Source organism: Pelmatolapia mariae, linkage group LG12 (genome assembly GCF_036321145.2).
Source record: "Pelmatolapia mariae isolate MD_Pm_ZW linkage group LG12, Pm_UMD_F_2, whole genome shotgun sequence".
NCBI lineage: Eukaryota > Metazoa > Chordata > Actinopteri > Cichliformes > Cichlidae > Pelmatolapia > Pelmatolapia mariae.
The window spans coordinates 19,029,439-19,043,028 of NC_086237.1; the positions used below are offsets into that span (position 1 = coordinate 19,029,439).

Here is a 13,590-nt window from a genome sequence, read left to right on the forward strand (position 1 = left end):
CCTCAAGACAGAGTACCGAGTACACACAGGAGACAACATTTATTTTTACCACAACAGCAAATTAAACACAAGCTAATGAGAATGCACACAGGCTCAGCTCACCTGTACAATAACCCAAAGGTTAAGCAGATATGCAACACTTCTGCTGACATGTTGTTCCTTAGGGTTTATATTCGAGCACACTACTGCAGATAAAGAAGAGTGAGTGATTCTCAGACATAAACCACTTGTGATAATTAGACTCTCTATCCCTGGCTCTGAAACACGCAGGCTAAATCTCCCTTCTGCCACCACAGTATGAAAATCAGCCCTGTTTAAATGAATGACGTCAGTCTATTTTCTTTCCTGCATTTTCTTTGCAAAATTTTTGAGCATCAACTAGCTTTTTAAGGTCATGCCACAGCATCTCAATTGGATTCAGGTCAGAAGTTTGAGTAAGGCACTCTGAACTCTTCTTTTTTTTTCTTAAGCCATTCAGAGGTGGACTTGCAAGTGTGTTTTGGATCATTGTCCTGCTGCAGAACCCAAGTGTGCTTCAGCTTGAGCTCATGAACAGATAGTCAGAAATTCTCCTTCAGGATGTTTTGGTAGACAGCAGAATTCATGGTTAGATTTACCACAACAAGTCTTCCAGGTCCCGAGGCAGCAAAACATTCCCACTCTACCACCTACCATATTTTACTGTTAGTAGGATGTGTTATATAAATGCTATATTATTCTTATGCTAGATGCAACGCGACTCAAACCTTCCAAAAAGTTCAGCTTTTGTCTCGACAGTTCACAGAATATTTTCCCCCAAAAATGTGGATGATCAAGATGTTTTTAGCAAATGTAAGACGAGCCTTTGTGTCTCTTTTGGTCAGCAGTGGTTTTTGTCTTGAACTCTCCCATGGCTGCCATTGTTGCCCAGTCTCTTTCTTATTGATGAATCATAAACTCTGACTTTAAGTGAGACATGTAGAAGCTTAATGTTGTTCTGGGTTCTTTTTTGACCTCCTGGATAAGTTGTTGATGTGCTCTTGGAGTAATTTTGGTCGGCCGGTCATTCCTGGGAAGCTTCATCACTGTTCCAAGTTTTTTCCATTTATGTATAATGGCTCCCATCATGGTTCACTGGAGTTCCAAAGCCTTAGATATTGCATTGTAACCCTTTCCAAACTGACAGATGTCAGTGACTTTGTTTCTCAGGCGTTTCTTTAGATTGGGGATGTGTTGCTGTTTGAGATCCTTTATCCTGCTTCATTTTGTCAGACAGGTTCTATTTAAGGGATTTGGGACTTGATTCAACAGGTCTGCCAGTAATCAGGCCAGAGTGTTTTCACTGAAGCTGAACTTAGTCACAGTTAATTCATGATTTAATGATTTAAACTTAATGAGACAGGTTAAGTTTGGATAACTTTTCTCTCGTAATCAATGAAATCATCATTTAAAAACTGCATTTAGTATTTAGCCAGGTTATCTTTGTCTAACATTAAAATTAGTTTGATGATCTGAAACATGTAAGTGTGACAAATATGTAAATCAGGAAATCAGGAAGGGGGCAAACACTTTTTCACACCGCTGTGTATTGTAGCCTGATTATCTTCATCACTGATGACTTTTTGTGCAGATAAAGTAAACTGCACTCTAGACAGCTTACTGCTCGTTTGTATTTACACTGCAGAAGTACTACTAACTTTTCATTTGCATATGTTTAATAGACGTTACATATCTGTGTTTTTGATCTTCTAGCTGCATGTGTGCCTGTTTATTTGTTAATATGTAGCACTGCAAATTGATTAATTCTAGTGGTTGTTTAACCATATGTTGTGTTCAGAGAGTCTAACCTTTGTAGCCTCTGAAAGTTACATATAATTCTTTTCTGAAAGTGGGCTATGGTGACCTTAGAAGCATCTGAACTTCTATTTTTTACACATAAAGCTAAAAGTCACAGTAGATCATTTTCTACAGTTGCCTGCCTGGTAGCTGTGAAAAAGGGGATGCATCCAAGAGCAAGTCCCAAAAGCAGTTATTTCTGAGGTGATGGGATATGATTTATTTATTTTTTATTTTTTTTGAAAAACTGTGATAAATAATTGTGATAAGTCCTGGAAGCATATTCTTATGGACAACTGTAAAACTGAGTTCTAAAAACTTTCTTGCCTAAAACTTACATTCATTACCTGCTTTAACAGTTAAAGGTATTATATAAACTGTCTGTGCATAGACTCTCTTGTGGCAAGGTAAGTCAAGGGCCTGTTTTATTCTGCAGTTACTGTCATTTCTGTAAATATGTTTTTCTGTCACGCAAGCTCCTTTTAAATTTAAGGCCAAAGTGTTGTGAATGCAAGCTGATTTAAAATGCAATGATTAGAAATGTACTTGCTAAACTCTCCAGTCACCTTTAACCTGATTATGTGGAGTCATTCAGTTTGCCATCAGGACTGTTGACACTGTGAATGATAAACAAAGTGGGAGCCTACAGTTGTCAAAGTCCCCAATATCCTGTTCTATTTTTGGAATTTGACAGCTTGTCTTGGCAGAGCTTTGTATGTTGAGTTGAGTGAACATTGGAAGTTTAGAGAAGCGTTTACACCGAAACTGTTGAGGCCATTCCAGCATGATGTTTGCACACGTTTTCTAGGTTGAGTTGAGCAGGATGTCTCCCTGTTGTTGTCACGTATAGCACATAATACTTGCAGTAATGGTTCTGCCACTGCCACGTTGTACAGTGCACATTTTTGTGAGTCCTTTAAAGCTGTCGTAGATTTTACAAACTGCAATGAAACTAGACACAGAGATAGTGATAGATAGTCTAAGCTCTGTTTTGCTAACTCAATGGACTGAAATAGAAAATGTGAGCCACCCAACTTCCTCAGTGAATCATAAAATAATGAACTGAGGAAGGAAACGGCATATTTCCTGAAAAGACTGAGACATATCTATATAAAGGCCTTTTGTTCTTGGGTTACCAGGAGATTGTAATCAGTCTGCCTTGGCAGTTTGTTTGTAATGTGTGTCTAATTGCAGTATTTTCCTGAACATGATTTAATAACTTGAGCTTTAAATGATGAAAACTCATATTATTAAAAAAAAAGAAAGGAAAAAAAAAAGGGTTCCATGGTCCATGGATCATGGAAATGGTCAGACAGGCGTACGTGATGTAAACACAAATGTTTGCAATCTTGTTAAGAAGTGACCCACTCATTTAACCCAATCCCCCCCAATATGCACACATAACCCCTGACTTACAAACTTTGGCTGAGCAACCAAACCCTCATCACAATAACCTGTAGGGGTCACTATAGCTCCATGATGAGAGCCAAGTTCAACAGCAGCGGTGAATGAAGTTTCTGATCAATGACTTCCCTGAGCTCTGCTCATTTTTATGACTAGAGCTTTTTGAAGCCCACAGAAAATCCTTCACAGGCACAGGAGGGAACATGTTTGACTCACATTTTCATCTCAGTTTTCTTTGAATGAATTCACCTGTTGTGGAATGTAAGTTGTAAACAATTTTCCTCATTAGGCAGAATTTTAACTGCCAGTTAAAAAGTGTGTAGTCAAGATATTGTTTATATCCTAGCAATCTGCAAGTACCTTGCAAAAATTGCAAGAGGCCCCAGTTAAATTACAACTAGAAGATTAAGTTGAAGGTCCAAGCAACCTGTTTAGTCATAATTTATTGAGTTAGATAGAAAGGGCCAATTGAGACTTTATTAAATGAATGATGTCACAGCAGTTGGTCTTATTAAGTCTAAATTACAAAGGGAGACACCAAAGCAGAGTATATGATAGATATGCTGGCAGGAGTAGCATGAATAGAGCAAGCAATATCTTATCCAGAGTTTTCACAAATTGATTGGCTTTACAGCCAGCCATTGCCACACACTGAGGACTGCTCCAGATCAATCAGTTTTCTTAATCAATGGCTTGTTAGACAGAAATGAATGAAACAGCTTAAGAAGGTCAGCGTAGGTTTCTGCAGGCTTTGTGATCACTGTAGTTAGACTTGCAATTATCCCCAACCATAGAAATATTGCTAATCTGGAAGAAGCAGGTAAGCGTGGAAAGACTGTTCATGGTGGGGTTGTCATAATCAGATGTGAATGATTGTAGTAGACTTTGTGCGACACAGAGAATTTCTCAACATTTGTGACTAGAACACAACTTGACCTGTATTTTAGCCTCCTTGATGTTTTGCTGTATGACATTTCATCTGTTTATGCTGAATAACATAAAGCAAATGTCTTTACTGGTCAAACCATGGCAGTAAACTGAAGAAGTCAGTTTGAGGGCTGAATCACACCCACATCATGAATGCACTGTGGGACACACAGAGGTTTGTGGTAGGGCAAAGTAGACCCATTGAGTGTGTGAGCTTAGGGAGCTGACCTTGAACAGCTGGTTACAATGTTTTTATAGCTGTGTATGAATATGTGTGTGTGTGTGTGTGTGTGTGTGTGTGTGTGTGTGTGTGTGTGTGTGTGTGTGTGTGTGTGTCCCATTGCTTGCAGAGAGTTTTCTGTCTGGTCTCCAGATTTCCTCTCACCAGATGTTGAAGAAACAAATTCAAGAGACTTCTTTAAAGTAGCCCTGTTGAGATCAAAAGCAGCTTCAGTTTCCAGCAGTACTGAGGCTCTTTGACTGAAGACTAAATAGAAGAAAGAGGAGGCCTGTTAGGAATGCAGCTAAAACTGCTTCATGTGGGTGGTACTATTGAGTCCTCTGTATGGAGGAGTTAGCATTATTGCTGGTAGCTGTGTGAGTAGTGTGAGTGAGGCTTCATAAAGTCATAGAGACAACATAAATAAGCCTGGATTTCCACATTCCCCAGACTTTAAATAATGACCCTAATGACACTGTGAATTTGTTGACAGCTTTTGAGTTTGTCCCCTATTGCTGAATCACCTCTGCCTCTGAAAGCCTGAGACCTGCAGGCTCTCAGACTATTGTTTATTCTGGAAATACAGTATATCAGTTGATCCCAAAATACACGGTGGACGCTCCTGATATCATCCCTTCCTGTTTCGTGCAAGCACATACACCCAATTACAGCACTGCAGTGTGTCCTCACGTAAGCAAAAGTAGCTGCAGCGTTGTGGCTGTTTGGATGTGAAACAGAACAAAGAGGGTGGGTGTTTATTTGCTAACAGCTGGCTCAGCAAGTATGTCCCAACCAAAGATTCAACCCAAAACACCTGTGAACTTTAATTTTCCCTCAGACCTTAAGCAACTGGACATGCCACGAACACACTTGAAATAGCTGATCATTATCAGATATGTTGGGAGCATATGTGATTTTGTGAGTTGCATACAGACGCTTTAAGTTGCAAAAATACTTAAATAGTTTCTTTTTTTTTTAAAAAAAGCAAGAGTGCTACTCTGAAAATGTGACAGTAGGAGGAATCATTTTCAGTATTTTGATAAATCTGTGTCATGTCAGCAAATGCTCAATTGCTTCTTCTTCTTTGCAACACACACTGGCCCACTAACCCACCTCTCAGCCACTTTTGTGTCACCTGTTTCTTGCAACTGGCTGCACTATATGTATAAGCACATTAAAAGAACACATGTGCATGAATTGAGGGGCTGCAGCATGCAAAGACTCTGATGCAATTCTGCATATTCTAGAAAGGTGTTTCTGAGGTGTTTGTGAGATGAGGAGGTATGAATGATTGCGATTAGAGAAATAAAACTGGTCCACGGTAAGTGAGAAAATTATGACGGAAATGAGAGTGAAGTGGTAACGTTATATATTTCTTTTCCCCTTTTGTTTTTTTTAAGCTCTTTCTGAACAAAGGCATAAGAGGAAACACCCAGGGTGCAGGCTGATGCTGGAGCCAGCTAGATCAGACCGGTAGCTGTTAGAGAGTAGGGGGTGGTGAAGGAGAAGGGAGGCGAGAGAAGAGGAGGGGGAGATGAGATGAAGGGTGGAGCAGCAGATGGGGTGGGAGAAGGGGGAAGAAGGAAAAAAAAAGATGTGATGAGGAAAGCTGGAGGTGGAGGAGCAGGGGAACGCAGAGGTTAAGTGTTTCGGGACACAGTATGAGATGGATACTCTGGCAGACAGCTTAGACCCCACTCCATCAGTGATGTAATGCATATGGCAGATTCTATTTTTAGCCATCCTAGTACACTTAGCTCAGCATACAGGGCGATCGATCAGCTGCACACTCACTGCGAGTATTAGAGCTGCAGCCAACAACACCTAAATATTTTGCCTCTGTGCAGTTTGATGTTGTAGGATTTCTCCTTTGTCGTGTTAACAAGTAAATATGTGTTTTTGGTGGCATTTTGCACTGTATATTATGTGTTCTTTTGTCATTATCTTGACGATGTTGCTGTCGGTATCATTTAGACTGCCAGGAAAAGTTCATGAAAAAGGGCATTTAGTTATTTTTTTATGCCAGTTTGTTACAATATGGTAAATGGCCTGTATTTGTATAGCGTTTTACTTAGTCCCTAAGGACCCCAAAGCGCTTTACACCAATGTGTAAAGTGCGCCACAGCTGCCCTGGGGCGCACTGACAGAGGCGAGGCTGCCGGACACTGGCGCCACCGGGCCCTCTGACCACCACCAGTAGGCAACGGGTGAAGTGTCTTGCCCAAGGACACAACGACCGAGACTGTCGGAGCCGGGGCTCGAACCGGCAACCTTCTGATTACAAGATGAACTGCCAACTCATGAGCCACGATCGCCCCCTATACAATACAAAAATGTGGTTACATCTTGTCCAGTGAAAGTAAAATTATTCCCAAGACAGTAGGAACAAAACAAAGCACAATAACAGCAGTGAATGGGGTGCTTCTAGGCCACAAAACAAATGGGAGCTTTCTGACATTTCTTGGAAATTTAGCCAAAGCGATGAATGAATAGTTATTGAAGCTCAACGTCATTGGTCTGATGACAAAGTCTGTGGATGAAGAGCTGCTTCTGTATTATTTTCTGTCTAATTTTCTTTCATATTACTTGTTTTCAGTTATGTTGTGGAAAAAAACTGCATGCCTGAATTGTATCTTTGTATACTGGGGCAACCGATTACCAGGACAGCTGGATGTGTGTGAGCTTTGGTGATTCCTGTTTTATCAGACACAAGAACATGCAAGCACACATATAACACAGACTTCACTGACAGGACTTGTATTTAGAGTCCTGTATCACCTCCCAGTGTCGGCTGTGAATAAGTCTATAGCCTGAGGGTCTAGACAGGTTGACTCCCAGTGTGTTACACAATAGGGAAAAAAAGAGCCTGGAGACAAAAAGCAGAGCGGTAGCTTATAAACTACCTGATAAACTTCACGTCCACACCTGTCACTTCCCCTTACTCTGCCAACCTATTCCATATTGGTAGGTCACACTGCGAGTGGACTGAACAATGACATTCATACCTTCTTTGCTAACTTTAGCTAATTAGTTATAGCTATCCATGACAAACTGAGCCCTGTAACAGAGGCATCCTATTAAAAAATATAAATATAGTTTGTGTTTAATGTAACCAGTGATTCATTACCATTCTGACAGTTGGCTATAATCCCATTATAAGATTTCCATCTGAACAGTGACTACTACCCAAATGATCACTCCTCTCATCAAGTTTAATAAAACTTCTTTGGCCACATAATAAGGGGAGTAATCATAATGATTAAAACACTGTAAGCATCAGGGTGCGGCTGTGTGGGAGGCAAGATGTGGATTCAAATGCAGGACTTGGGAGAAAGAACATGAACTCAAAAAGCAGCTTTAATGCTGAACTCTTCACCTAAAATACAAAATAGACAGTGGCTAAGCAGGCGCAGACAATTCAAACGCGAAGAATCTCCTGGGAAACATGGAACTAGAAAACACACAAGCACTAGAGATTATGAAACAAAGGACAAGGGGAGACTCAGACAAGATACGCATACACAGGTAACGAGGGGAGATGAAACAGGTGTAAGGACAGTTGATACTAATCGGGAAAACGAGCCGAAGGAAGTGAAACCTAACACAAAAACACGGAGAACAATAATCACCAAAATAAAAGAGGAAGACAGACACAACTGAAAGGGGAGGCGAGACGAACTTCACACAGGTGGTACAGAAGGACAAAAAACACAGAGATGAGACCAGAACACAAAAGGGAATTAAATAAATATTACTTAATGAAGATACACAGACCAGGAAGATAAAGGAAATTTATCAGCAGTACAACAGATGATACAAAAGGAGCAAAACTCAAACATATGAGCCTCAAAATTGAATCAAAACTCACCTCAGAAACTCAAAACCACAGCAAGTCGTGACAGATTTAACTAACTTTGATTCAGTGCCCTACATAAAAGTTAGTTGTCAACCACATGATATGAAGTGTGATGTATTATTATGTCCCTGTTGAGTGGTAACAATAGAGTGAGAACAAAAGCAAGAAAAGAGAGCCTGCTCTTCATGTGCTTGTGTGTATCTGTCCATACTACTACCTACTGAATGCCTGTTGGACAAGGCAGATAAAAAACAGACGAGTTCTAATCAAATCAAATCTTTAACTTATTCAGAGTGGTTGCTTTTACCTCGCTTCTGTTGTTGAGAACAAGAACAGAACACAAACACAGAGCCTCGTGCATTTCTAAGAGGCAGTTACATGTTCAAAGCACTGCATATGTTCATTTCAGTCCTTTGCCTTTCCCCCCATACATAGCTGTTTCTCTGTACCTGTCATTTTGTCACTGCCTGCCATTAGGTTCACTTCCTGCGACTATTAAGCTATTTCACAAAAGGCTATGGTAAACTTGTGTGGATTCATTGGTCAAAGCTGTATTATTGCATGAAACGGACACAGAATCTGATCTAAAAAATCATGAAACTCTATGAACATAGCCAAGATGCCAGTGAGGCCTTGGGCCTCACGTTATTACATGAGGTAACTATACTTTCTAGTCACTCTTGCCCTTCTTGCTCTGGCACTTTTTGCTTAGTACCTATGGTCAGGCCACACCCATCTCCCAGCAGGTTGTTTATTTCGATTCCAGCTACGTACTTGTGAAGTTTTGTGACTTTATCTTGCATGTTTGCAGTTTTCTCCCAGATATTCGAATCACCTCTGTGGTGTCTCTTGAACCATCATTTGTCCACACAAATGGTGAAAGCAGCATCTTAGCTACACAATCACAGCTCCAATGTCTCAACATGTAAACACCTGCTAAATTATTTACAAAAAAAAAAGTTATCTATTCCAATTTTGCCATGATGATGCATACAAATTCACACACTCAATTTGAAAACAATATTACCTGTGCTATCACAGCTGCTGATCAACTGAAGTACACATTAAAGAGAATGTTTTGTATTTATTGTTACTCTGCTTTGTTTTTCAAGGTTATAATCTTGGTGTGTTTGCAAATGTGTATATCTACATCACGTTGGCTCATGATTTTATATCTTGCAGATTTTAAGCATTTGGTAATTTCCCCCCATCATTTTGCTTTTAGGCGACATAAGCATAACTCTGCTAAAAATACCTAACCCTGTTTTTTCCCATAAGCTACCCAAACAGCTTGTTGATTCAGGCATGATTCCAGGTAGCTCATGCACGAATTTCCTTCCTATGCCATCCTATCCACATACACACCCTCCAGGGCTTGGAGTACCAATGAGAAAGTGACTTATGATTCTTAGTTTCCTTAAAATAGGGACTGACTTTTCCTCTCGCTCAGCAAGAGGATGCAGACAGGGTTGGGAAGTGCTGGAAAATCCAGAAATAGACATTTTGGGATTTCCTAGGTTAACAAAAAGTTAGAAAATATGACCTACCAAAATTTCAGTGGAAAACCTATAAAGAATAGACATTCGAGAAGTGACTGCATGACATCAGCCTATTTAAACATGCAGTATTTGTGGTGTCATCTAAAAGGCAACAAGTATAAGCTGTGGGTCGATGAGTTTGGAAAACAGGTTTCACCATGCTTAAACGGTAACTGTACAGACTGACGTGATAAAATCAATGAAACCACAGAGTGCTACTGGCTTACTAAAGCTCACAGTCTATATATAATGCATATTGTAGTATCAGTATAGACTGAGGTGTTTCAGAGAGGTAGATATCTGTATCTGGTATCCGATCTGTAAAAAGTGTGACTGTTAAAGTCAGACCTAATTACTCAAAGATTAGATGCTAGTTAAAATTGAAATTTATTCAGCAGACACCTTTCTTATTACCTAAAGCCGTTTTTGCTACTTGTTTGTTGACAATAATGAGTAAAATGTAGGCAACACTTGAGACCAAGTTATCATTCTTCCCACAACTCTCAACTCCTGCTGTCGTCCATTCACCCCCTATCTAGTCCATGGCACTGGCAGTGATCCGACAGGCTGCAGGTTATGTAACAATCACCCGGTTGCTTTGGCACTAGAGGTTAATAAAACTTTCTGATGGACAACAGAGCAGCAGTATTTTGTGCTGCCCTCATGGGTTTTCGACACAATCCTGCCTCTAATCATATAGATTGCATTTTTAGCCCCAATGCATTCATGCTTATGAAACTCGCTCTCCTTTGCTGCTGTCTCTTTTGCCTTCTCTTGCTCTCTCTCTCTCACACACACACACATATGCACACTTTCCACAAGCTGTTTTTTTAACGTGCATCACCCACACATTTTTGCATTCTTTGTGTGCGTGTGGGATGAAGGGACGATATGACAAAACATATTTATCAGTGTTGTAGATGCTTTTACTTTTCCTTCCGCCTTCAGAGCTTGCTGCAAGGTGATGTAACAGGTCTGCAGGATGGGATATCTCTCTTTGGGAGGTGTGCGTATCAGAGTCCTGCAGTCTTCTTTAAAAATGTATACACTATATAACAGGCAATAAATGGCCTCATGCACAATGTGGACTGCTGACACTGCACTCAACCTGTGTGGGTGTCAGTTTGGCAGGCATGCAAAATCTGACTGTGTTGTGCAAAATCTGCATATGCAGTAGCTGAAATGAAAACTTGTTGCTTTGTCTTTATAGTCACAAGGATGAAAAGTTGAGTTAAAGACAATACTAAACTATTTCAAATGTGTGTTTCTCTTTTTTTCATGTTTGTCTGCAGATTTGTTTCCTGGTGTCAGCTTTCCGTGGCCAAGTGTTTTTAGAGGACAGCTGTGCTACTCTGGCGCTTTTCTCTCATTATTTCCATCTCAGTCAGTTCTTCTGGATGCTCATACAGGTAATGATAGGTTCACAGTGAACACTAGATACTAGGGGTGCAACGATACACAAAATTCACGGTTTGGTTCGGTTCGATACTTTGGTGTCACAGTTTGATATTTTTTCGATACAAAAAATGTTCATACCTTTTTAATTTGTCATTTATTAAAATTATAAATATATATTTTAACTCAAAAGTACAGTTTTTAAATTTAATGTTGCTGAAACAACAAAGTAATAAAAAAATAAATCTATCTGATCGAGAAATCACTCATCTTTGGAAAAGAGAGTTTATTACAGACAAATGGCTCTTTCCAAAATAAAAGCTATACTATACGCTTCTTCTGGGGTATATTCTCAGCAGCATATTAAACATATCAGGTCCCCATAAGGAGAATCATGTGCTAACGGCTGTCTAAATGACTTGGGTAAAGTTTGTAGCATGCGTGCTTGTTGTTTTTGTCTGCTTCCACTTGTCTTTGCACTAGGATGATGTCGGCGTAAATGTGCAGTCATATTCATTGTGTTCCCACTAGTGCTGTCAGCGTTAATCTCGTTGAAATGACGTTAACGCCACAACACGGCAAATCTCCATTAACAAGCTACCGCGGATCGCCCTGTGCGTGGGGCTGGACGGCGTCAACACGTTAACAAGCAAACTGTGCTAACGCAGTAGTTCCCACCAATGTAACTGAGCATTGCGTGGCACATCCGACATACTGTTTTACTTTTGTCCATGACGGGCTTACCATCAAGGTCATGCTTCACATGAAAACCAAGATAGTTCCAAACGCCAGATCTGAATGAGGGTGGGGGAGGTTCAATTTGCCATGTTCTGTCTCGCTAGCTTGCGCTGCACTCAGTGGATCTGCGCTCGACAGTGCAGCCTAGGCGGATAAGTCGAACGCAGATCCACTGAGCTCTCAACACAGACAGCATCGTCAGAAGAAAAGTTGATAAAATAAATTAAAAATTTTGTATTGTTCGATACACATGCGTACCGAACCGAAAGCACTGTATCGAACGGTTCAATATTGATACGAGTATTGTTGCACCCCTACTAGATACATGTGAGGAGAAAAAAATATATAACACTTTTGATTTCTGACAAGTGGAAAAAAAAGTATCTTTCTGTAACTGCCTTTTGCATTTGTGTAAACAACATTTGGAAGAAGCGACTGCTATTACAACTGAAGATTGATGAGGTACAACACATGTGCTACGGCAAGGGGGAGAAAGGACGTCAGGTCACCCAAGACTGGGTACCAAGTATGACTGAAGGAGCGTTAGGTGCGAGAGCAGCTGACCTCACTTGAAGAGGTATACCAGAGAGACAGAAGCCAGGGGAATAAACCACTCCAAAGAACCAAGGCATACTCTGCTAATTGACGAGAGACACCCAGAATAGCTAACCGAAGGCCAAACAGTCCTAATCCCCAAGGATCTCCAGAAAGGACCAGTCCCATCAAACTACCTGCCTCAGTACCATGTGGAAGCTCACGTCAGACATCATAGTGGCACATGGCTCAATACATAAACTGGGCACAAAAAGGAATTGGCAAGGAATACCAGATTGGCAAAACAATTTGGAGCCTTCATCAGGAACTCAATGGGGATGTGGTGAACAACACTAGAGGCCAACTTCAAGCCTATAGCACATGTCACCATCAAGTGTCTACTAGTGCTGCATAAGCCTGAACCCCCAATCATTGACAAGATTGGCTACAGATACCCACTACGGAATAGAACAATCATCAGGCGCCATGGATAACATCAAGCTGTATGCCAATAGTGAACGACACATCGATTCACTGATCCACAACACTAGGATCTATAGTAATAACATGTGAATGTGAATGTCATTTGGACTGGAGTGTAGGCAGATGGTAACAAGGAGATGGAACATACTCAGAACTGAGGGGATCTCACTACCAGAAGGCAACATTGCAGACACTGAGGACAGCTACAAGTACCTGGGAATCCCACAGGCAAATGGGAACCACGAAGAGGCGCCTAAGAAAGCTGTAACCACCAAGTACCTGCAGAGGGTAAGGCGAGTCCTGAGGAGTCCGCTGAATGGGAAGAACAACACCTATGCCCTGCCCATGATCAGATACCCTGCTGGGACAATAAACTGGCCAAAGGAGGCAATAGAAGCCACTGACATGAAGACAAGGAGGCTCCTGACCACATATGGTGGGTTTCACCCCAGATCCTGCACTGTGAGACTTTACGCTAAGCAAAAGGAAGAAGGCCCAGGACTAGTCAGTGTCAGAACCACAGTCCAAGATGAGACAACAAACGTCCACAAGTACATCAGGAAAATGTCCACAACAGACCATGTGCTTAGTGAATACCTCAGGCAGTAGAAACAAAAGAAAGAAGTGGAGAAGGAGAATAACCATCATGGAAGGACAGGCCCCTGCACAGTATGTACCAG

At 40.9% G+C, this 13,590-nt stretch overlaps 1 protein-coding gene across 4 annotated transcripts in view; it reads left to right on the plus strand.

Moving 5' to 3' along the window:
• adgrv1 (adhesion G protein-coupled receptor V1) overlaps positions 1-13,590 on the plus strand; it is a 112,230-nt gene that overhangs the window by 69,356 nt on the left and 29,284 nt on the right. For all 4 annotated transcript variants that reach the window (XM_063488944.1, XM_063488947.1, XM_063488945.1 and 1 more), the window contains one exon: positions 11,053-11,169. In XM_063488944.1, the coding sequence (XP_063345014.1) occupies positions 11,053-11,169 (117 nt within the window). The remainder of the gene's footprint in view (positions 1-11,052; positions 11,170-13,590) is intronic.